Source organism: Festucalex cinctus, chromosome 7 (assembly GCF_051991245.1).
Source record: "Festucalex cinctus isolate MCC-2025b chromosome 7, RoL_Fcin_1.0, whole genome shotgun sequence".
NCBI lineage: Eukaryota > Metazoa > Chordata > Actinopteri > Syngnathiformes > Syngnathidae > Festucalex > Festucalex cinctus.
The window spans coordinates 6720938-6746545 of NC_135417.1; the positions used below are offsets into that span (position 1 = coordinate 6720938).

The 25608-nt window shown below is 40.0% G+C and overlaps 2 protein-coding genes across 3 annotated transcripts; both read left to right on the forward strand.

Annotated features, from left to right (window-relative positions):
- The first annotated feature begins 1539 nt into the window (after positions 1-1539).
- On the forward strand, positions 1540-4587 carry rbm8a (RNA binding motif protein 8A). The gene is made up of 6 exons (XM_077526895.1): positions 1540-1757; positions 2118-2177; positions 2266-2343; positions 3437-3573; positions 4079-4215; positions 4288-4587. The coding sequence occupies exons 1-6, from the start codon at positions 1586-1588 to the stop codon at positions 4334-4336; spliced, it is 633 nt and encodes a 210-aa protein (XP_077383021.1). The 5' UTR covers positions 1540-1585; the 3' UTR covers positions 4337-4587.
- A 623-nt stretch (positions 4588-5210) lies between these two features.
- On the forward strand, positions 5211-24816 carry otud7b (OTU deubiquitinase 7B). 2 transcript variants are annotated; one of them, XM_077527505.1, is made up of 11 exons: positions 5211-5427; positions 11434-11515; positions 11969-12199; positions 13015-13116; positions 13538-13665; positions 15316-15419; positions 15483-15610; positions 16771-16920; positions 17860-17974; positions 19357-19435; positions 19851-24816. In XM_077527505.1, the coding sequence occupies exons 1-11, from the start codon at positions 5401-5403 to the stop codon at positions 21129-21131; spliced, it is 2427 nt and encodes an 808-aa protein (XP_077383631.1). In that variant the 5' UTR covers positions 5211-5400; the 3' UTR covers positions 21132-24816. The 2 variants fall into 2 exon arrangements, with proteins under 2 accessions (XP_077383631.1, XP_077383632.1); XM_077527506.1 differs by having other exon boundaries at positions 17863-17974.
- Positions 24817-25608: the final 792 nt, after the last annotated feature.

Consider the following 25608-nt stretch of genomic DNA (forward strand, 5'->3'; position numbering starts at 1 on the left):
AAGCATTTTCATTGTTTTATTTCGTTAACAAAATTATTTGAATTTTTAGTTTTAGTTTTTTTTTGTTTTAGTTTGTAAACATAAAATCTAGTTTCAGTTAGTTTCTGATATTTTAAAAGCATTGTCGTTTTTAATTCATTTCGTTAACAAAATTGTTTTCTGAATTTTAGTTGAGTTTTAGTTGACTCGAATAACTTAGATGGTGAGATGACAGCGAGCGTGACGTCGATGGAGAATTTAATGGCGTCGCTGGCGGTCCCGCTCGACAGGATCCACAAAAAAAAAAAAAAAAAGGAAGTCGGGCTTCTTCCTGGAGTGAACGGTGCTCGGCATCAGCGCCGAGACGGGCCTTTTATAGTCCCCCCTGAGGAAGAGTGAATCCCAGCTAATAAGCAGGCCAACATCACCATGACAGAGTTGACAGGTTGACCTCTGGAGAGTGCAATCATCCTGATGGCTCAACCTTGCTTGCTTGCTTGCTTGCTGACACAACGGGACTCACACAAAGTCCACTACTGTCTGTCCGCTTTTGTATGAGTCTGTTGGGACCTCATTTCCACGTATTATTAATTCATTGCATTGCGCACACACACTAGAACATTGGATAGAGTGAAGCTCCCGCTGTATGGCAGTTGTCTGCTGTTTGTATGTGTTAATAAATAAACCTTAGAATATAACCACAAAATATACTGAATAAATCACAAAATAGATTGAATTAATGATTTATACACAAAATAATTGTCTCAGATGTGACAAATATATTTTTTATTCTATTATTTTTATATTTTTTATTTTATTTTTTAAATTTATTTATTTATTTATTTATTTATTTATTTATTAGTACAGTACTCTTAAAGTATCATGCTTTTATATTTTTTGGTTTATTTACATGTTTTTGTTTGTTTTCACAATTTTAGTCCATACATGTTATTTTGAACAATTGTAAACGGACAATTTCCAGACAACACTGTAGCGTGACGTCATCTGCAGGCGACCCCGATACCATCCGGCAGCCCGGACAGCAGAAGTGCCAAATGTTGCTTTGTGTTCTATTTGTGGCAGAGAGTCACAATACCAAACAAACAGATTGCCTAGGACGTTGAGCGCCATCCCTCCAGATGCGATTCCGATTTCCTAAAATATAAATATGTGACCGGAAACAGCAGAGCGAATGGAAGCCTTCGTGAGAACCTCAAGTTGCGCCACGCAGCCACCAGAGGGAGGCCCAGAGCGCCATGCGTCCCATACAATGATACAAGACTGTCCTCTGCTGGAAATATTACACATTACATCTATCACGACACTTGGAAATATTTAATTTTTTAACTTAACACTGTTGTATAAATGAATAAACACGACATGAATCAAGTTACGTTCGATACATATCGTTAAATATTTATTAAGAGAAAAAGATTTAGTTTTTCCATCCAAGGCTACTGCTTCTAACGCGCATGCTCATTCTCGTTCCCTCCCTCGCTCACTGGCAGTCAACATGGCGGACGTCTTTATTATATTGTCTATAGCTATATCTACATCTCTCTCTATATATATATCGTCTTTATTATACGTTCATAGTTAAATATTTATGAGGAGAAAAATATTTTTTTTTCGTCAAAGGCTACAGCTTCTAGTGCGCAACTGCGCATGCTCATTGTCTCGTTCCCTCCTTCCGTCCCTCTCTCACTTGGCAGTCAACATGGCGGACGTCTTGGAACTTCACGAAGCGGGCGGCGAGGACTTTCCTATGGATGAGGATGGTGAGGGTAGCCTTCATGTTTGCGCTCACTGCTGAGCGGAAAAGTAGTTGAGCTGACTAGTGAATATGGAGGAGTTAGTTAGCGAAATAAGTCAGGAGTGACAGAGGGACGCGTCGAACGGCGTGTGGAAGGCTCGAGCTAACAAGCTAGCAAGCTAAAATGCTAACAACGCGCCGCCGGCTATTCATTCAAACCGCCTTGCTAGTTGCTATGCTACACGTTTGATTTCATTTCCTCGACAGATGATAATAATTTCATGTAATACAAGTTGCGGGGCTCCTTAGGCTAGATAGGGTTGCATGAAAGTTATAGCGCAAAAGCTGGTGGAGTAACACGCATGATACTTTTATACACTCGCAGAAAGCATCCACAAGCTGAAGGAGAAAGCCAAGAAGAGGAAGGGACGAGGGTTCGGATCTGGTGAGTACGAAGCGCTCGTTTGCAATCATCATTCGCTCATGTTGAAGCGATTGATTGCTGACGATGATGTGCTTCCTTGTGTCGGTAGATGAAGGCGCCAGGTCCCGCATGAAAGAAGATTATGACACCGTGGAGCAGGATGGGGATGAGCCAGGCCCTCAGAGATGTGAGTGCGAGATGTGATGATGATGATTGCTGGCTCGCAGCTACGCGAATCACATCACGCACAAGTTGCTTCCCACTTAACTTGATTTACAAGTAATCAAGTCTCTGGAATGTCCGTTAGTGCAAAGTTACCCTTTGAAGTGTTAATTTAAAAAAAAAAAATGTTTTGGTCAGAGAGCCCTTTTGATAATATGCATGATCGCGTGCTAGGGCTGTACAATATATCGAAAAAGTATCGATATTGAATCTAATATCTTAGGCACATGTTTAATATCGCAATAATATCAGTATCGCTATATTCAGCAACTCTACCGCACGTTTTTTCCCCAATATCGTGCAGCCCTAGCGATTCTTTTAAGAAGGCGTTGATATGGAATTTGATGCTTTTATCTCAATTTGACCAGTCAACCGCTAACTAAAATGTGTGCCACCATCCAATAGTTGGACGTTATTGAATGGTAGTTATAATTAAGATTATACTGCGTTTGCTTATTTTGATGCATGAAAAAAATTTTTTTAATTCTTTCATTAGGTAACTGAAATGCAATTTCTTTAGGTACATGTTAAATATCGCAATATCATTGATATCGTTATATTCAGCAATTATATCACATATTCCATGATTTTTCCAATATTGTGCAGCCCTATCGCGTGCCCACATGGACTTTATGCCATCTCGGCTGGGCGAAGATTTGCCGTTTTCAGTGCAGTCGACAGTCATAACTGACTCAATAGCAGTAATATTAGTTAGTTTTTGTTTTGTTTTTTAACAGAAGATAAAGAATATATATGCCTGAGGATATTTTTTGTCTATATGTTGATTGCTTAAAAGTTTACACTGACCGGAATATGACTGGATAGCCGATAGGCCTATCTGCTATCCAGTTATATGTTCAGATCAGTGAAAGTTTATTACAAGGCTACCAATATGCTTGCAGACTTTGGTAAGGAAAAGCAGTAAGATTCAGTCAAATGTACTTGGATACTTTGACCCAAAAAAATGGCACACGTTAAGAGGACCTGGGAACTATTGTTAAGTTATGAAAAATATTAACATACCTTACGTCCGCATACTACTTTGTTTGATGTTGTAGCCGTGGAGGGTTGGATCCTGTTTGTGACGGGCGTGCATGAGGAGGCCACGGAGGAGGACATCCACGACAAGTTCTCGGAGTTTGGCGAGATCAAGAACCTGCACCTCAACCTGGATCGCAGGACGGGATACCTCAAGGTGAGAGCCACCTGCGGCGAGAGCGCTCATCTCTTTGACTTTCACTGTCTTTATTTCGGGACTTTTATGACGTTGACTTCAAAAGTCCAATCAAAGTCTTCGACAATTTCATTTTGATATGTGCACTTTGACTCAGAAGTCCAATGGGAAACAAATCTTTCCGGAACTGTTCCCAACTTCAGCACTTCCGTTTTCAAGCACAAGATGGCGCCATTGCTCCTCCTAAAAGCTAACATGGCATCTTGCATGTTATTAACATGGCCCTGATCACTCACCTCTATTGATCATAATGGAAGATGACTCATCTCTTCTCTGCTCTAATTTCAAGATAGATTATTTAGTAATATTTGTAAACAACAGGCTTTTGTTACTGCTGGATGGAAGTGGGAGACTTTTATGTTTTTTGTTGTTTGCGGAAAGCGCTTTGTGACAGCTAAGGCTGTTTGAAAGCGCGCTATAAATCATTTTTATTCTTTTACGTTACTACCGCGTTTCCTGCCGACAGGGTTACGCACTGGTGGAGTACGAGACGTACAAAGAGGCGCAGGCCGCGATGGAGGGCCTCAACGGGCAGGACATGATGGGCCAACCCATCAGCGTGGACTGGGGCTTTGTCCGTGGACCCCCCAAGAACAGACGCAGGTGAGGCCGGCTGGCGTTTGCACCAAGCCAGGATGCCAGGCGAGCTTGCTAATTAATGTGTGCTATTTTTAGGACCGGTGGGCGGCGACGCAGTAGGAGTCCCGACAGGCGACGGCGCTAAAACCAAGGAAAGGCCTGGGGGGGGGGGGGGGGGGGGGAAAGTTTCTTTGCAGCAATTTCACTGCTTTTTTTTTTATATTTTATTTTCTGTTTGTACACAATTTGTGGATCAGTATCTTGTGTAGCAATCTCAAATTTGTATCTCTTATAAAAAGTTAATTCCCTTTTTTTTTTGGGTTTGCATTTGATTGTGAGGAAGTTTTTCTTTTGTGTGACATACAATGAACATTAAAGTTTAAAAAGGACAAAAAATTGTAGTTCTTTTTCATATATATACAAAATGGCAAATGTAATCACAAAAAAACTGAAAAATGGTAAAGAATTTGTTTTTGCCTTAGATTTGTATAATATATTGAATGTTTTGTTCGATACAATTTGTCGATATATTTAATTTCACATGTAAATATTGCATTCAATTGATGTATTTTGGAAATGTTTTTTCACAAAAATTAATATTTTTGGAAACAGTTTATTGAATAGTTCTTACGACGCAATTTTGGATTTTTATATGTTCAGTTTCTTTGACATTGACTGTTTGATTTAAAAAAAAGAAAACTCATATCTTATAGAAATATTTTTAATAATTTTTTTTATTATTATTATTATGACGTTTTCAATACGACGTTCCAGGATGACCTCATCACCCGCCCGGTACCATTTTTGACGCTGCGAAGCACCTGTCACTCTCCCTCCAGGAAGTAGCCCATAGGCTGGCCCGGCCCATTTTTTAATTACAAACCAATCAGCAGACACTTGTTCGCCCCAGTCCTCTCCCCATTGGTCAACCACAGCGGTCCATCAAAACACTCAAGTCTCAGTCACTGGCTCATATCGGCGTCACCGGAAGACGTTCTCGTCTCTGATTGGTCGGCACGCGGTGTGGGGCGGGGCTCTTGGGACTCTGAGTATGTTGGCGTTGTTGTTGTAAGCGGAGTGGAAATTACTTTTGTGGCTGATGGTCCGGCTTGGTGGATTTGACGTTCACTTGCGCCACGAAAAGATGCTGGGAAAGTTAGCCGCTGTCCGTTTACACCGAGTGGGCGAAAAGTAAGGAGGACGGGAAGGATGAAAACATCCGCGGGGCTGCTCAAGGTAAGAAGCGAGCTTGGTGGAGTGCAATCGCTCGGTTAGCTAACAAGCTAACGGCTAGCTACCGATTAGCCACACAGCTTCGAGGAGACACCACAGCGACGTTGCTCAGTGTACGTAAATACAAATATTAAAAAAATAGTCTTTTGGGACCAATTGATGTGCTCATTGGTGTTTAGCGCTCGTCGGTAAAGTTGTAGGAAGCCGCATGCACCCACCCCATGCTCTTCAACGCCTCTTTTTTTACGTAAGCGTTCTTCAAACACGATCCGAACATATCACAGGCGCTAATTTAGGGTAAAGCGTTTGTGTTTTTTGCGCTTAATTAGCTTCCGCCTGTGTCAAGCTGTGGTGGTGCTAAAATGTACCCCCTTCCCTCGCTCCTTTCTTCTTCTTCTTTTTTTTTTTTTTTTTTCAAACGTCCCCCAAGTCCAAGTGGACTGGCATGACTGTGATGTGTCAGCATGCGGCCAGCGAGTGACGTCATCTACACTTTAAGAAGGGCGATGATCTGATCTGAGCTTCACTTGACTGTCATCTTTTTTTTTTTTTTTCCTCCAGGCAATTAAAACAAGCGCACCCTCCTTGGCTTATCAAGGCCGTGTTACACTCTTCAATTATTGATTGACAAGTTGACTTCGAAGGTCTCTTTGGAGTGCGTCAGGACATAAACAAACAAACGACAAAAAGAATTCGTCAAGTTATGTGAGCAATACATTACATTGATATCACTGACGTCAAAAATAAAGGTGCAACCGACAAATAATTAAGTAAGAATCAAGTGGGGTGGGGAAGACACTACTCGTATTGAGTAACTAGTAAGTAAATGCAGTTATTTTTGAAAATCAGCATCAACCAGACAAAAACATGAAATGAGTTCAGAGTATTATTGCGTAACGCGCTCCCTAACATGGGTAAATTCATGAAATTGTCATGGAATGTGTAGATTAGGGGTGCACCGATCGATTCATCGGCCCCGATCCCTTCAAAATGAACCGATCTTTTCCACCCATCTCCCTCCTCAGAGGTGTGAAAAAGACGACTAATCGGATTTTCCATTTTTATTTGAGAGAACAAATTCATGTGCAGTTAAAACAAAACATTTGTATTATTTTGCCAATACTGTTTAATGTTTAACAATGAAATAAGATTGGAAAACTGAAGGTATGCGCTGCCTGTTGTGAAAAAAATCAGCATCGATAGAAATCGGGATCGGCAAGTCAGACTTTTTAAAAGATGGGTTATCGGTGATCGGCTGGAAAGTTGTGATTGGTGCACCTCTAGTATAATTTAAGGCAAGTTGTGCTAGAAGAAATTGTATTAAAATTGACTTTGTTTACATTTGAGAGGTACAACAATTTACCGGTTTAATCAACAACTAATTGATGATCAAATTGATCGACTATTTTGATAACTGTTTGGAGACCTTGTTCAAAATGTTCATTCAACGTTTCAGCCTCTCAACAGCAAATCATCTCCGATTTCTGTGGTCTAAGAAAGTTAATCAACTTTGTTTTAAATCAAAATAGGACATTTGCAAACATCTGCTTTTATTTTCTTCATTTTGCAGTTTTTTTTTAAATTTTTATAGACAACACCTATACGTAACTGAATCATAATCGGTTTATGTTTCTGCATGTCAATTTGGAATGTCTTCTTTTTGATTCCCAATTTGGACGTTTTGTAAAATGTGACCTTTTCATGTATTTGTTGACATGACACAAACACATGCGACATGTCACATGAAGAGAATGCGTGCCTGAAATGACACGCTAGCATGCTAACAAAACAGCCGGAAAATTGTGATCTGTGCACCCCTAACAGACTCCAGAAATCAGTCAACAAGTACTGTTATGCTGAAATCAGAGGATTTTTTTTACAATTTTGAATAAAAAAAAAAAGGCTTAACGATTATTAAATTAGTTGTCGATTATTTGATAATCGATTACTTGTTGATTTAATTTTGACAGCTCTAGTTTAGTGCAATGGTTTTTTTGCCTTCATTTCCGCAGCCCGTCTGAATGAATGCTGGTTTAACACTTCTATGTCCAGGGTTTTCCTCACTGATGGGAATTCCAGATCAAAATTTGACACGCCGATCACGATTCTCATCTGTCAAATGCGGACAAATTGATTGCCTGGTCGGCGGGACCTTTCCGTCGATCATCACGTCGTGTACTTTCCACAGCACGTCGGCTAATTAGCACACGTCTGACTGGTTTGTTTTGGCTGCCATGTTGATGATGATGATAAAGACACACCCAAGCTTGGGCTGTGGCCCAGGTGTGTGGCACAAGCTAATAGCCAGCCTCGCCTGCCAGCGCCGTGTCACGAGGTCCGCCGGAAGTCGCTGACGCAACCCGGACGGCGAGCAAGGCCTCGCAGTGTAGGAGTGTGGCGATATATCGATTATCGTGATAAATCGTGATACTTTGGCTCCCGATAGATTATTGATACGCCTACGCAAGTATTGTGACATTTGTAGTTCATATACAGCCACTATAACGGCGCCATTGTTCATGAGCAATTACTTGGCGGGCCACTAGGGGGAGCGCCTCATAAGAGTGGTGGGAAAATGGATGGCAAGTCTTCAGGTGAAGAAGACTCATCATTATGTCTTGAGCAGTTTTATCATGGATTTATTACCTGAGCAATATATCTATAAATAAATACATTTTTAAAACCTTTTAAAAAGTTTTTTTTTTTTCTACTTGCTGTAGACTGATGATGACATCACCTGTGCTGAGGAAGTCGGTAACGGCCAATCATTACCTACTTCCTCAGCACAGGTGATGTCATCATCAGTTGACAGCAAGTAGAAAAATTACTTTTTAAAGGCATTAATTGTACATGAAGAATAGGTAACAGGGTAAATAAAACTAATAAAATAAATAAATAAAAAGTAAATAAAAATTATATGAATAAAAGTAAATAAAACCAGGTAATAGGTAAGAAGTAACGACCAATCATGACCTACTTCCTCAGCACAGGTGATGTCATCATCAATCGACAGCAAGTAGAAAAATTACTTTTTAAAGGTATTAATAGTACATGGAAAAATAATGAGGTTCTCAAATTAATTCTAGAGAATTGAAAATATGAACTTTTCACTGCTGAAAATGATTCAATGAGTCAAGTATCCCTTTAAAGTTAACTTATCGTGTACACGTCACGGTGTATAATCATGCAAAATTACATTTTATTGCAATACTTGAATAATTGATATGATGACCAATAAAATACTCGATTCCAAAAATACTTGAGCCTCAATTTCACGTTTCTTATTGAGCTGAAGATGGAATTATGAAATTGTTACATTATAAGGAACTCTTGTATAATTTTCTCCTTTTATTTTGTTAAGACTTTTGAACGAGCACAGGTTGTTTCAGATAAACATCCAGAAAGAGTCCAAATGGCACCCTTGCAGGCTCGTGTCAAAAGTTTTGCTTTAGTTTGGACAAAAACAAAAAAAAGTAAAAGTAGAATAATATTCAAGCCGTAATTAAATTGTCAACAAAAGTCTTACATTTGTGTAAGTTAGGTGGCAGGCCGCTTCCTCGTTGAAGGGATTTTTTTGTAGGCGGCCGTCAACATGGAATATGAGGAAATATCAGCCTCACTGATTGACACCCAATTAGGCCGACATGTCGATCATAAGTTCGGCATGCAAAACAAAACAATCTCACACACCCAAGCAGGAAACTGATCCATTTTGGTTTTGCAGCAGCCATTTTGAGAGCAAATTCCAACTTAGTTTTCACCTATATTAAAAAAAAAAAAAATGCAAAATTGCTTGAGATTAATCTTACAGCTGCATAAAGAATGTAATGTAATGTAAGAATGTAAACATGAAATAAAGTGCAGTAAAATTGAACAGTTTCTTTTCTCCAACCCACGTTTTGTTCCTTTTGATTGGATTGTGTGAAGTTTCCTCACTGTGTTACATTTCATTCTTTTTAGACATTGACGAAATTGTCAGTCCATTTTAGTTATCATTATAGTCTCAATGAATGGCTTCTATGGAGGACCAAAACTGCCAAAATTCAAAATAAATAAATAAATAAATAAAAGACTAAAAGTGAAAATGAATATAAAAAATATAAATAGTAATTTATTTATTTAGTCATTTTATTTATTTAGTCATGTATTTATTTTGACTTTTGTCAGGTTTGGTCCTCCATACTTCTACTTTAGTTTTCATTTCATTTTCATCTGAAATTTTTTTTTTCGTGACATAATTATCACTCCACCAAACAAAGGTCAACTCCAACTTATTTGTCTTTCTCAACCTTTTTGTCTTGAAAGGCCAATCGGCAACAAAACAAAAGTCTCTCTCTCTCTCGCCTTCGCTCGTCATGCCTTTTAATTAGCCCCTGAAACTTAATTTAGCTGGCGAGTTGCGCAGCAGGTTGGGGGAGATGCTGGAAGTTGTTGATATGCGCTCAAGTAGCAATTAGGTGCACATTGCACATTTTGTCCCTCCAGCAACCACTTTTGCAACCACAATGGTGACAATGCGTGTATTAGGGCTGCTCGGTTATGTATGGGGGAAAAATAATAATCAAGCAATAATAGAAATCACGATTATTCAAACGATTATTTTTTGGCAAAAAAAAAAAAAGGAAAAAAAAACAAGAAAATGTATAAGCATTTAAAAATATTAAGACCAATAAAAAAAAAATAGAAACACTTTAATTATTCAAGATCCTTTTGGAACAAACAGAATTTCTAATAATATTTATTTATTGATTAATTAAATAATTTATATATATATTTATTTGTGGTAGGATGGTCATTAATTTGTTTGGTACAAAACAAGAAAATATTTACCCATTTAAAAATATTAAGACTAATCTTGTGCACTGTGCGGTAGTGATTTTTGAGGACAAAAAAAAAAGAAAATGTTTAGATATAAAAAAATATTGATACAAATAAAATTATAGTATAATTAAGCAAGTTCGTTTTGGATGAAACAAAATTCACAAAAAAATAAAAAATAAATAAAATAAAATAAATTGAGAAAGGGTGCAAATGTAATGTATAAACTTAAACAACTCAAAAATTAGTACTAATCTTTTTTTTTTGTAATTGTGGAATTTAAAAATTGAAATTGTAAAAAACAAGAAAATAAGCATTTAAAAATGTTAAGACCAATAAAAATAAATAAAATAAAATGAAACCTAAAAAATACAAATTAAAAAAAGGTACAAATGTATACATTTAAACAACTCAACAATTAGTATTAATCTTTTTTTTTTTCTTCTTTTTTTTTTACGATTATGCTGATTTTGTAATTGTGGAGTAATTGAAATTGTAATTGAATTTCGATTAATTGCACACCCCTAGCGTGTACCCCTATTGTCGGCCTAGATCTTACGTGCTAACTTGAAAAGTGCTCCAATTGGGCCAGATTGTTGGTATGCATGTCGTGCCTACTTCATCTGGCACCCGTGTGTGCGTGCCTGTGTGTGTGTGCGCACGCAGACAAGGAGGCCGCGAGAGGGAAGTTCCACTTGGCGGATTCTTGTGTTGTGACCCAGCTGAAGCCTCACTGGCATGCGGCGGGTTTGTTGTCGGTGGGCGTGTGCGGAATATCTGACATCAGCCTGGTGTGTGTATTTGCCGGAGCAAGGAATGCTACATACACGCTGCATCGGTCATGGTGCCTGTTCTGCGGCTGATTAATAAAAGGCTTCAACAACAATAAACGCAAATCCACTATGTATTTTTATGTACCGGTACTAGCAGCACAAACACCGTAACAAACGATGCTTTAATATGGTGATGTCACTATGGTAATGCTTAAGAATGACATACGAGCAACACAAAAACTGTGGTATTTTGTAGATGGAATAATGTGAACTAACTAGACTAAGTGCAATTTCTGGAGAAATTGCGTGGGAATCCTGAAAGCTGAAAGCTAATGCAGAATTCCAGCTTAGAGGGGCGACCCACGCTTTGATTTGATGACTTTGACTTGAACTTGATGTCCTCCTTCCCCCCTGCCAGGAGAAAACATACCAGCCCCCGGAAAAAGACATGGCCCGTCTCGGACGGCCCGTACTGCACAGACAAGACGACGTCACCCAAGGTGAGGCCGGCACGATTTTCAAAAAAATGCTGAAAAAAATTAATGGGAGCGCGAGAGACCATATAAAAATTAAAAAATTTTGTTTTTGTTTTTTACATTTAAACAGTTTCCTGTTATGTACCAAATAAAATATTATATCAAATATATGAAAAATATTAAGACAAATAAAATTCTTTGAAACACTAATTATGCAAGTTCCTTTTGGATGAAACAAAATTTATTAAATTACTTATTTTAAAATAAAATAAAAAATTGCAAATGTATAAATGTAAACAACTCAAAAATTAGTAGTAATCTTTTTTTGTTTTTTTTACGATTATGCAGATTTTTTATTTTTTTTATTTTGGAGTGTAATAATTGAAATTGTCACATTAAAAATACAAAATATAGCGGTAGCGCCAACGAAGACCCTCATGACCGTCTTTTTTTGTTTGTTTGTTTGTTTTTCTGCAGCTGCCGAGCGTCAGACGAGGGCGGTCCCGGCCCGCGACGTCTCGCCCGCGGCGGCCTCCCCGCCGCGCCCCGACGCCTCCAGCCCCGCGGGGGGCAGCGATGAGCAACTGCTGCTGAACACGCCCGAGTTCACCTTCCAGCTGCCTGACCTCAGCATGTACCAGGACGACTTCCAAGTCAGCGAGAGGGACCTGATCGAGAAATCCATGATGGTGGCCCTGGAGCACGCCGGTAAGACCGATATTCGACAACCGACACAACTTTTCCGCATAAATGAACACCGAAATATTTGAGATGAAATTTGAACAGATTTGACTTTATTCCCCTAACATTGGTGCAACTGAGCTGCCTTATTGATAGACCTTTCTTAGAAAACTTTATTTCATTAATTTTATGACTTATTAAAATGATAACTTTATAGTAGGGCCCGACCGATTAATCGGCCGCCGATTATAATCGGGCTGATTATTGGCCTTTAAACATCGGCCAAAACAATCGGCTAATTGGGCCAAATGGCCGATTATTTTACCCTTTAACCTTATCGAAGAAAACCGAAGTTTCCAACGTTGTGAAAGTGCCCTGAATGCACCGTTTTGGTTGCGTAGCATTAGCAACTAGCAAGTGTGTAGTGTATGTTAATTCTTGAAGCTGTTATGCATCATATATATTTTTTAATAATCGTCAGAATAATTGGTAATCAGTTTTTTTTTCTGCCAATAATTGGCAGCTAAATTGGTAAACAGAGTGTAAAGACAATGAAAATGAAGTGAGGGAGGAGAAGGTGATAACCGTGACGTGAAATCGATGTCACAAAAGATCACCTAACACAATGAATAATTGTGATTCATAATCATGATCATTCCAATCATGACTCCAAATATTGTGATTGATTATCAATATAGCCCCCGTTGTAACAACTTTTTCTTGTAATAAAGAAGTCCAACTACATGACAACGTGAATCTCCCGCAGTAACATCAGTCTCGATTCCCGCTAACATTCCTTTTCTTGTCGCAAATCATCATTTGTGGCGTTTTTTTGTCCGCAGGGCGCCTGAACTGGTGGACCAAAGTGGTTCCCAACTGTCAGAGTTTGCTGCCGCTGACCACCACCGGAGACGGGAACTGCCTGTTGCACGCCGCCTCGCTCGGTCAGCTCTTTGTCATTGCCTCGTTACTTTTTCCCAACATTATTGTACGCGACATGCAGTGAAGACTTGATATACGAGTGACCCCACTTCAGAGTTTTGGCCTTTTTTTTTTTTTGGGCCGTTGTTGAGCCGTATTATTTATCTTTTGTTTTTTGTTGTTGTTGTTTTTCCGTCTTGTGCCAGTGAGCTCAATTCAACTCACTTAACAAGAACTTAAAAAAAAAAAAAAAAAAGTCTTCAAGCTGTTTATCGTCACTCCCAGGTGAAGTTGACTCAAAATTGAAACAAAGACAGTAATGATAGTTGTGGTGGTTAACCCTTTAATTAAGTAACGGATATTGAAATGTACAGTAACATATGTTGACAGACAATATAACAGTACTCACAGGAATATATATTTTTATTATTATTTTATATATAGGCATGTGGGGCTGTCACGACCGCGACCTGTCGCTGCGCAAAGCGCTGCACCAGCAGATGGACCACGGCAAGGAGCAGGAGGCCCTCAAGCGCCGCTGGAGGTGGCAGCTGACCCAGCAGAACAAAGAGGTCCGTCTGTCCGTCCGTCCAGCCGTCCTACAGCCCTTGAAACAACACACCACTGGGCACTTTGATTTTTGCTAAATACGGTGCTCCCCTACTCGTTTGCGGTTCACTTTTTGCCGATTCACTCGATCCCAGGTTTTCGTTTTGGGTCCAGAACATAATAAGTCAATCCAATCGCAACATACGCTAGCTAACTTTCTGCTGTTTTTTTTTAAGTGTTAAAAAGTAGTGTCTGAAATGTGCAAAAAAAAAAAAAAAAAGTTTCAAAAGGATTTGTATTCATTTATAAAAGGTCTTAAATCATTTGCTCCCAAAAACGTATAAATATGTTCTATTTTAATTGGTTTAAGTGTCCCAAAGACGTATTTATACTTTTTTTTTAATACTTGAGCATACAGGAGGTTTTGATGCAGCCTCTCTACTGCAGAGAAAGGTTTAAGCAATGGTAGTTGTTACAAAAATGGCCAGAAGGTGGCAGCAGAGTATGAGAGATCAACCAGGGCCATGTTGCAACAAGCTCTTTTTGTCAATATTTCCACCAGCAGTGTAAATATTGATGAAACTTAACTATATTCTAATGCTAATTGCTGCAAAATGGAAACAAAATTACCGGGATACTTTTTTTTTTTTTTTCTGATGAAAGAAGAGATTCTAATCTTTCTTTAGGTAGGTTCCATGTTTTGATAGGCAGTAGAACCTTTCCAGAGAAAGAGGCGTGGTTGCAGCAGGTGAACATTCACTTAGAACACGTCGTCTCATTTCCATTTTTTTCAGAGCCTCATAATGCCCGAGCCACCGCATAAAAATGATAAAAAGTTTGCACTGCAGGTTGAGCAGGTCTTTATTGTGACTAGCATTTGTTTGACTTTCTGTTTGTTCCCATTTGTTGAAATTGCCTGTAATTCGCTGCACCCATGCAACTGAAGCGAGCGGCTTGAGCACAAAGTCTGATCTTATCCCAAAACCAAAATGGAAGTCCACTTCTGGCGTTCACAAATTAGACAAAAAAAAAGCAACCAATTAAAATACGAAGAATAGGAGTTGGAGTTTTACTTCAGTGTCTGACAAAACGTCTGACTTGGGGTTCACACCGTAAGCATGGAAGAATGTTATATTAATGAAACGGATTACAACCTGTTGGTTAAATAGTTGCTCACAATTATAAGACTGAAATTTTAGATAAATAATACATTTTCATACAAATCTTACAGTGTACATGTACAAGTTTACTGATTAGTTCCTTCTAAATTTGAGTAAAGAGAAAAAAAAAAACCGCAACAATCGACATATAAATTTGTATCGGGATTAATGGGTATCAAATCGAATTGTGACCTATGAATCGAATTGTCAGGTACTAGGCAATTCACACACCTCGATGTAACAATATCCAAACATCAGGATACAATATCATGATATGATCTTTTTTCTTTTTAAACAATGTGTTGCTTTGAATATCGTGACTTGACAAAGACGATATATTGCGTCAGTATTAATATCACGATATTGCCGTTATCGTTACATCCCTTACTTGAGTGCTTCTATTGTCACGGAACACAACATCATGTGGATCTCGACGAATCGGGCAAAAATGCACAAAAAGCAGCGCTGAAAATGCTGAATGATGCTTGTTAACTAACGTGCATGCGTTTGCAGTCGGGCCTGGTGTACAGCGAGGAGGAGTGGCAAAAGGAGTGGAAGGAGCTGCTGAAACTGGCCTCCAGCGAGCCCCGGGTCACCTACAGCAACCACGTCAACAGGTGAGCCAGCGAACGAAAAGCACCAGGACGCTAAACGCTAACATCCGCTAACGTCGGTTCCAGGGGGGAGTCCTCGGACGAGCCCGTGTACGAGAGCCTGGAAGAGTTCCACGTGTTTGTCCTGGCCCACATCCTCAAGCGACCCATCGTAGTGGTGGCCGACACCATGCTGAGGGACTCGGGAGGAGAGGGTGAGCTCAACATTTTAACATTGCACGATTTTTTTTTTATTATTATTTAACCATCATAAACGTGTCAAAAATCACATAAGCCAGGTTCTCATATTAAAACGTTTGTGAGAGGGGCCTCACTACTGGGTGCTTATTTTTATCCAAGCAGGTATACATAATAGGGATTTAACGATAACGGCAATATCGTGATATCACGATATTCAAACTGCCACAATATATCATCATTGTCATGTCATGATATTAAAGATAGAACATCTGTTAAAAAAAAAAAAAAAAAAAAAAAAGTCAGGTTGATTTCCATTTGTGCAGTTGTAGCGCCCTCTGGTGGCTAGTTGTTTTTTTGTTTTTTTGTTTTTTTTTGTGCATTTTAATTTTCATTTGGCATGTTTTAGCCCTTCTATGTTTCAAATCCAGCTAATCGTCAAATGAATGGGAACGTAATATGCTTGTGAGCAGAGTCAATGTGTGTAGAAACTCATTATATAATAATATACATATATAATATATGTTTATCTATTTATGTGGCAAAAACCTGTTGGAATGCAGCATGTGCACTGTGCAGTCAGATGATCATTTATTTTTTTGGTACAAAAATAATTTAAAACAAAAACATCTTTGAAACACCATAATTATGCAAGTTCCTTTTGTATGAAAAAAAAAATAAGTTATTTCAAAATTTTTAAGGTGCAAATGTAAAAATGTAAATAACTCAAAAATTAGTAGTAATCTTTTTTTTTTTTTTTTTTTTTTTTTTTTTTTACACGATTATACTGATTTTGTAATTGTGGAGTGTAATAATTGAAATTGTAATTGAATTGCGATTAATTGCACAACCCTACTCATCAGCTTATTATTATTATTATTATTATTTATTTTTTTATCATAGATGATCGGGGATTTATTACCTGACCAATATGCCGATAATCGTCATATCGTGAGATAATCGTTATGGTGAGCCTTGTATCGTATGGTGAGGTACCCGGAGGTGCCCACCCCTAATCGCCAACCTCTGCACAATATTGTGATCATTATCGTATGGTGACCTTTTCTATCGTGACAATATCGTATGGTGATGTTTTGGATATCGTTCCATCTCTCATACGTAATGTTGTGTCCATTTTGCGTGCTATTGAATGTAAGCTTGTTTGTCCTGGTTGCAGCGTTTGCCCCCATCCCGTTCGGGGGCATCTTCCTGCCGCTGGAGGTGGCGTGTGGCGCTTGCCACCGCTCCCCGCTGGTGCTGGCCTACGATCAAGCCCACTTCTCGGCGCTGGTGCCCATGGAGCAGAAGGACGGCTCGGCTGAGCAAGGTGTGTGCTTAAGCACGATGATTGGATAAGCCCAATCCAAAAACGTCATGGACAAAAATTTTGTGTGGTAAAATGCAGATACCTGAAAACAATCTACTGTATGTATTTGTATGTACAGTGTTCCCTCATTTATGGTGAGTGTTATGTTACAAAAACTACCTGAGATCATGGAAATTGCGTTAATTCTTGATGTAATTAATTTTTTTAAACCCCGTTAATTATATGTATTTTTTTTCAGTTTTTTTTTTCCATTTTGGTATGATTTTTAGTTTATTATGAATGCTTTTTCGTTCATCATATGTTCTTTTTTTTTTTCATTTACATTCACTTTTTTCCATTAAAAGTATGTTTTGTTTTGTTTTTTATTTACTTATTACAGTATACAGCAGTGCACAGTATATATATTTTTAGTTTATTATGTTTTTCATTTTGGTATGATTTTTAGTTTATTATGAATGCTTTTTCATTCTTTTTTTTTTTATTTAGTCTTTTTTTTTTCCATTAAAAGTATTTTTGTTTGTTTTTTACTGATTACAGTATACAGCACAGTATATATATTTTTCATTTTTGTATGGTTTCTACTTTATCATGAATGCTTTTCCATTCATCATACCCCCCCCCCCCTCCCCCATTTACAATCATTTTTTCCCAATGAAAAGTTTGTTGTTGTTGTTGTTTTAAATAAATGTACCGCAATGTCGTGGGGCGACGGGACAAACACCGTCTTGTTGAGATGAATCTGCTGATGGCCGTATGTTCCCCGGTCGGACGTCGGGTTCAAGAGATACGAAACAAACCAAAAAGCATGTAAAAAAAAAAAAATAAATCACGCTGTAAAAAAAATCGTCGAAACAGCGAGGCCAAACAAGGGAACACTGTACTTAGAGTTACTTGACACGGCTGTTGCCGAGTGAGTGAACGAGTGTGCGTGTGTTTCAGTAGTGATCCCGCTCACCGACTCGGAGCACAAAATGCTCCCGCTGCACTTTGCTGTGGATCCGGGACCAGACTGGGAGTGGGGCAAGGATGACACCAACAACAAGAAGCTTGGCAGGTGCTGCCTTTATTTGCATTATCAGAATGATGCTTTCAACTTTTGTCTTTTTATCACCAAAACATTATGCAGCAGTAACCTCATTTGGCCATGTTTGCATGTGTCCAATATTTTTCCTCGTATACCAATCAGGATGTCATGTATGTAAAATTCAAGCTTGCAATACTTACCTTGATTTTTCAAGTCACACTCTCCTTTTTCATAAAAATAAAACTTTAGTCCTCTTATTTGACAAATTTTTATTGAAAAAAAAAAAGATTTGAATGTCCTTATTACAAAAAAAAGACTTTATGACATTTGATTTTACATTTTATTTTGTAAAAATAAAACTTTATTGTACTAAATTTTTTTCCACAAATTTCTTGGACTTATTTTTGCATAAATACAACTTCCTTCTTTATGAAATTTTATTTTGTAAAAATAAAACTTTACTATAATATTTTTTTTTCCCCATAAATTTCTTTGACTTATTTTTGCAAAAATACAACTTCTTCTTTGACATTTTATTTAGTAAAGATGAAACTTTAATGCACTAATTTTTTTTTCTACAAATTTCTTTCACTTATTTTTGTAAAAATAGAACTTCCTTCTTTATGACATTTTGTTTTGTAAAAAAGATAAAAATTTATTGTACTAATGATTTTTTTTCTCCACAAATTTCATTGACTTATTTTTGCAAAAATGCAACTTCCTTTTTATTTTATTTTGTAAAAATAAAACTTTATTGTACTGGTTTTTGTTTTGTTTTTTTCCCCCCACAAATTTCTTTGACTTATTTTTGCAAAAATAAAACTTTCTTCTTCAGACTTGAAACATTCTTATTTAAAAATGGAACTAGAAGCTTCCCAGCCATCCTTTGAGTGTGTAAGGACGTATAATGTGTTGCTATTTTGGGATTGATCCCCGACTCCAGATTAGCGACGTCTGTTGACTAGATTAGCTCTAAGTAGTTTCTATGAATGGACTTGGAGAAAGTATAGTATCTTGCTAAATAACCTCACACTTGATGATGTTCTGCCTGAGACCAGTCTTGTTGTCTAATCGAGTTGATATTGTTTCCAGTTGGATCTTCAAGAAGATGGCGTCAACGCACTACTTTATCTGACAGTGTGCAGCTTCGCTATGTTTGTTTACCTCTGCTTGTAAATTTCACATAGAAGGGTATTCCTTGCGAGTAGAGCGTGCACAAAAAAAACACAACTCAAATGCCTCATTTAGTCCAAGTACCCCGATTTGCGTTCATATGACCAATAATTCGGCTTAGGGTTAGCAATATTTGGGTTTTGAAAGGGATTTATTGACTGCATGTAGTTCCTGTGGTCGCCGTTTGTTCAATGTAACGATGACTTTTTTTTTTTTTTTTTTTTTTCTCTCTTTCTTAGTGTGACTCTGTCATTGGAAGCAAAGCTGCAGATGCTTCACAGCTACATGACGGTCGAGTGGCTGCCGCTGCCGTGCGAGGTGAGGATGGCCGCAGGACTCTCGCACACGTTTTGCACACTCAATCGTCACCGCTAGCGTAACTGGAGTGTGCGTGCGCGTGCCTATGTCTTTGCTAAATTATGTGGCCCGTACACGTGTTTTTCAAAGTTTAACTACAATTGCGGGGACCGACTTGAAAAAAAGATGCAAAAAGCTGGATTTGACAACAGCAGCAATTTGTCGGTCCAGTTTAAAGTCACTGTCCATCTTGACTCAAATATGAATGAATCAAATAACTTGAAAGTAGTCCAGCTTCCCCAAATAATATTCTTTCAAAAGCATTTGCTATCCTCAGAAAATCAAAAATCCAGGGCAAAATCCGGACAAAAACCAGCCTGACAGATGATCGCAACGCGCGTACCGGGCCTAACTCGTCTTCGCTCTCCTTCCACAGCAAGCGCCGCTGGCCCAGCCCGAGTCTCCGACCGCGTCGGCCGGCGAGGACGCCCGCACGCCTCCCGACTCAGGTGAGTCGGACAAGGAGTCAGTCAGCAGTAGCTCCAACGGCAACGGAGACGCCAGCCCCGCTGGAGCCACGGTCAACGGCGGCGGCGGCAGTGGCGGACCCTTGGCCAAGAACAACTCGTCCGCCTCGTCCACGTCCTCCAACGGCGGCACGCCAGCCACCGGACCCAAGGACAAACCCAAGAAGGAGAAAGATAAGAAGGAGAAAGATAAGAAGGAAAAAGACAAGAAGAGGGCCGAGTCGGTGGCCAACAAGCTGGAAAGCTTCGGCAAGACACTGAGCAGCAAGCTAAAGCGCAACGTGGGCGGTCTCGTGACGGGCAAGAACGGGGGCGCCGGACATGGCAAGAAGAAGGGCTCGCTTGGGTCCGAGAAGGACGCCAAGGAGGGCTCCTCCCCTTCTCCGACACACCCGTCGGAAGACTCGGGCACGGGCTCGCCTTCGTCGGGTAGCGAGCGCCTGAACGGGACGGGCGGCAGCGTGAGCAGCGGCGCAGAGGGCGAGCCCTACAAGTATGGCGCCGACGTCAAGGTCAGCCTGGGCATCATCAAGGCGGCCATGCACGGCGAGCGGCGCTTCGTCTTCGCCGGCATGCTGACCACCGACAACCGGCACCCGCTGCGCAAGCAGCGGATCCAGCGCTACCTCACCGAGGTGGAGGAGCGCTCCCGCGCCGAGCAGGAGCAGCGGCGCGAGGCCGAGCGCCGGGCGGCGAAGAACAGCTCCGCGCCGGCGCCTCCCGAGAACCCGCTGAGCGCATCCCCGCTCGGCGCCTCCCTCCTCAGCCCGGCCATGTACTCGGGCGCGGTGCCCATCCCGCGGCCCTCCCTCACAGAGCAGACGCCCTCCGCGGCGCACCTCCACGCGCACTACGCCGACATGCGGCGCCAGTTGGCCGGCGGCTCCAACTATCCGCCGTACGTCACCCTTCCCAGGCACTCCGCAACACAGGGCGGCGCCGCTAACGCGGCCAACCCTCTGTGCGATAATAATGATCCGGCGCCCAGGTACACGCTGGAACGCCTGTCGCCAGACTGTACCGGGTTCCGCCCCTCACACTACTCGGTGGGCAGCGTGGGCACTCTGCCCACATCCGGCCTATGTCGGACCCCCAACTGCGACTACTACGGACTCCCCGAGACGGGCAACTACTGCTCCTCCTGCTACCGCCACAACAAGGACACGGAGGCCGGCATCCAGAGGTTCTGACCCGGTTCGGTGGCGGTTCGGGCACAATCGGCTGCTGCTTCCCGGCTCGGGAAAAGACGGAGTTCCTCTGATCTAACAGGGTGGTCGCCGATCCCGACAAAACTGCACTACTGTTACGGTTTTGCGGCGGCTCTTATGTGGGTGTCCTTGCATTTGTGTGCATGAGGAAAGTCTGTGTATGGAAGTGTGTTTGCTGCAAGATCGTCCTGAGTATTGTCCTCTGTCGCCTCCTAGTGGAGAGAATGTAAATGACAGGACAGCTAGTAAGCATGGAGACACGCTTGAAGAGACTGCATCCCTCAAGGACTTAATGCTGCATTCAAGGACGGTCGGAAGTCGGATATATCCGAGTTGTTTTTTCCCGGGTCCGACCTGAAAGCGTTCGAGGCGAAAGTCAACAACCAAAATGGCGGATAGTGGTAAATTGTTTATTTTGGTTCTCAAAACTCGTTTTGACCTCCAGCAAACTAGAATTTTCGTAATTTTGCTTCATTTATTGTTTTAATCTTGTTTCATAAGCATTCCATACAGTTCAGCGTATAATTTCATGCAAGGAGTTAGCAGCTTACTGTCACGTACGTTGTGCTACATGAAATTGTGTCGAATATTTATGAATGAAGAAAGCTATCTGGTTTTATACTCGAGTAAATTGTGTTTTACAATTCTTGGTCTGTTTCCGTAGTCCGTCGGCTTTTTTTTTTTTTTTTTTTCCCCAGACTTTGCAAGTGGAACTTTCGAGTTCAAGGAAGCGCTCCCGTACACACTTCCTGGCCTGAACTCGGAAAATCCGACTTGCGACCATCCCCGAATGCAGCATAACCGTGCCGCTAACTCGCCGGACCGAGAAATGAAATCAACGGCGGCCATCTTGCGTTACCGTTCTGTACGCTGGCCTAACATTTTCTGTCTCTACGGCGGAAACGCCGTAATTTGTGGCATATGGGAGAAGTGATATGTTATATACATTTCATTGCTAAGAATATGATCTTCATTTTCTCTTCTAAGGTATATCTGCGAGTGCTGATGAAAGCAAAATCAGTTAGGAAAGATTTGTTGCTAAAATATTGAGACTCCCAATGGTCAAGCAAACAGTCAAGTTGGTTCTCTGTCATGACTCCATACAAAAATCCTGGCATGAAGTGTTCTCAGCAACACAATAAGTTGTCAGACAGTCACAGTGGCAATGCAAGATGGCTGCAGACTGCCTTCAGCCGCGATGGGCCAATCGAAAAGTCCATTCATGTCGAAGTCTGTCGTGTCCCCACAAGGGATGGAAGCAAGACGTTTTGAGTGTTTATTCCAATATCCATCTTGAGCTCGTACTAGCAGGCAAGAAAACGGGCACTAATCCGGTTTTTGAAAGTCCTTAAGATGGATATCGGGTTTTTCACTACTGCTAGTGTACGACGGACAAAAAAAATGCACCGTGGGGTAAAAAAGGTCTTGAACCTGAACACAGTAACGGCACGGCACTGATCGCAGCCGGTACCGGGTCCCAATTGAACGGAGCAATCGATTTGATAGTCGCACTTGTTTACATCCAGTCTTCCGCGTTGGAGCATGGCAAGGCTACAAAAGCCACGCTACAAGCGCTACACTTGGCTTACATGTTGCTTTACTTGGCTTCATTTTTCTTGGGAGTACTTGAGGTGCGTCCTGCTTCTTAATTGGTCCAGGTTGCGATAGGACGGGAGACGATCGGGATTTGTCATCAAGACCAGGAAAGACCAAAACTGTCATGTGTCGCACTCGCTCGGCGGAAACGAGACTCGGACCCACGTCAAACGGCGTCTCCGCTCCCGGACGACCTCCTCCAAGGCTTAACTCCGCCCCCCCCTCGCTTTACTGCCCACCTCGCTGCTATCCGGAACGTTCTTTCCTGTCTCTGCACAAATCCAAGCACTTTTTTGGTCGGGACCCTCCCAAGGCTTTTGGTGCTCGTCTGAAGTGGTTCCGTTTCATTCTTCCTCGTCGTACGGGAAGAAAACCCGTATTCCAGATTCTTCATTTCATATCCAGCTGAAGCTCCTTGTACTAGTTAGTAGCTCTTTGAAGCGTACTAGTAGAAGCTCTTCTACTTAGTGCACTGTAACGTCTTACTCATGACGATAAAGAGTACAAGTTTCCGACCTTTAAGCTGGATATCAAATAGATGCTCAGAAAGGCTTTTATGGAAAACTAGTATGCCAAAAGTTGTCCTTCTAGTTTGGGACAAAGAGCGTAAGTGGACTACTTCTGTTTTTGTTTGGTTTTGAAAGCACAACAAGCGCAAAGCTTAGCATGCTGTTGACTGTCTTACCCGGCAGGGGGCGACATTTTTTCCCGCCGTTTATTTAAAGGGATACTTGACTCGTTGAGCCATTTTCAGTAGAAAAAAAAGAGAATATTTCGTCTATAATGTGATAACGTCATTATTTGTCACGTACAATTAGTACTTTGAAAAAGTCATTTTTCTACTTGCCGTCGACTGATGATGACATCACCTGTGCTGATCAAACCCAGAAAACAACTGAGTCATGATTGGTCGTTTCCTACTTCCTCAGCACAGGTGATGTCATCCAGTCGACAGCAAGTCAAAAAATTACTTTTTAAAAGGTATTAATTTGTACATGAAAAATAATCTAAAATTGATTCTGGACAAAATATGAACTTTTCACTGCTGAAAATAGTTCCATGACTCGAGTGTCCCTTTAAGTTAGGATGGATGATTATCGATACCAGGTATCGGGATCGGGCCGATACCCTCTTGTGGCCGATTTTGTGACCAGGAAGAATAGGAAATGACCGTCGTGTCATTCAATTTGAAGGAAAAAGTTCGATATTGCAAATGTTTTTCAGGGGGAAATTTTATGCATCAAAAGTACTAGTGGTATTGGTACTTGGGTATTAGTTAGTACTCCAGAGTTGAGTACCTGCACTGGTATCGGTTGGGGGAAAAAATGGTATCGAACATCCCTGAATAGCCTAAACACGTTTTTATTTTATTTTTTTTCCCCTTTGAAACTCCAAAAATATTTTAATTTTATTTTTCTGCGAGTATGCAGGGGTGGACGATATACACATAAAAAAAAAATGTAATTGAATTCCGATGTTTTTGGGCGGTTTTTTTTTTGTTTGTTTTATTTTTATTTTTATTTTTTTGTGACTCTTCCAAAGAAGGAGGTGCCGTTTGAACGAGTCTAACGTGACGTCATCGTTTTGTATTTTCAATCAAAAGGCAGTAGAGAGCTTGTTCAATTATTTTTCTACCTTTTCCAACGTTTGTTAAAAAAATAAAATAAAAAAAATGGTTGGATCCTATCGAGCGACGAGTCAAAGGAAATATTTTCTATATTTATAGTCACCCTCTCTTCCCTTCAGGTGCATTTTATTCTTTTTAATTTTCTACATGTACACTAAAAGCAAACGGTTGAGAGTTGTTCTATTTTTCTACAGCAGAAAGGACAAAACGGGCGTGGGACTGTGCACAGGAACGTCTTTTACCAAATGTGTGCATTATTTTTTTTCAATATGCTTTTCATTTTTTTCCTTGTTTGTTGTATTGTTTCAACGCTTCTGAGAAACCCCCAAAGGCTGCCGAGTGTGCAATGTGGACAGAAAGAGCATCAGATTTGATATTGTTGTTATTATTATTATTATTATTATTATTAAGTTGTTCTTATCGTAAATCTGACTTTTGCTCTTTTTTTTTTTTTTTTTTTTTTTTTTTTTTTTTTTGCACCGTTTGAATAAATTCTCATTGCATTTGAAGAATTGTTTTGAGACTTTTCACTTGAAATTGTCCAAACTGAATTTCAGCATTTCAACAGCATATGTTATGTTTTTGTAGGCACCCATGAACGCAACTATCTTTGTGTATTATTATTATTATTATTATTTCAGAATAAGATATTTGAAAACAACCATTTCTAATTTCAAGAATGATGATCGACATTTTTTGCCAATTTTCCGAAGGTTGTTACCAGTAACTGGATCGGAATCAATTTGCATTTTCTGCACTGTAATCATTTTTAAATAACTATATATTAGGGCTGCATGATTTTGTAATATGTGATATATGATATGGTTGCTGAATATCGTCATATCAATATTATTGTGATAATTCACATGTACCTAAGGAAATGACATTTTTTATAATCTAATGAAAGAATTACATTTTTCATGCAGCAAAATAAGTCAACTCAATATCTTCTTAATTTTAATTTTATCTCAATAATGTTCAACTATATTGGATGGCGGTGCACATTTTAGTTAGCGTCTGACTGGTCAAATTCAGATAAAAGCATCAAATTCCATATGAAACTTATTGCAAGTCTTTGCAATATGCATATTGCATGGTCCAATATCATGATATCGATATTTTTTCAATACATTGTATATATAATTGCTTTGACTAAGAAATTGCTAACAGATTAATTGATTATTAAAATAATTGCTAATAGCTTTCCAACTTGTAATATTAAATCAAGCTGGCACG

Bases quoted from the DNA above. Each gene is read 5' to 3' on its own strand.
- otud7b (XM_077527505.1), top strand. From the start codon at position 5,401: ATGAAAACATCCGCGGGGCTGCTCAAG. The intron at 12,200-13,014 runs GTAAGACCGATA...TTTTGTCCGCAG, and splicing joins GGTGGCCCTGGAGCACGCCG to GGCGCCTGAACTGGTGGACC. The intron at 15,611-16,770 runs GTGAGCTCAACA...TCCTGGTTGCAG, and splicing joins GAGGGACTCGGGAGGAGAGG to CGTTTGCCCCCATCCCGTTC.
- rbm8a (XM_077526895.1), top strand. From the start codon at position 1,586: ATGAGGAGAAAAATATTTTTTTTTCGTCAAAGGCTACAGCTTCTAGTG. The intron at 2,178-2,265 runs GTGAGTACGAAG...TTGTGTCGGTAG, and splicing joins GGGACGAGGGTTCGGATCTG to ATGAAGGCGCCAGGTCCCGC. The intron at 4,216-4,287 runs GTGAGGCCGGCT...TGCTATTTTTAG, and splicing joins CCCCCCAAGAACAGACGCAG to GACCGGTGGGCGGCGACGCA.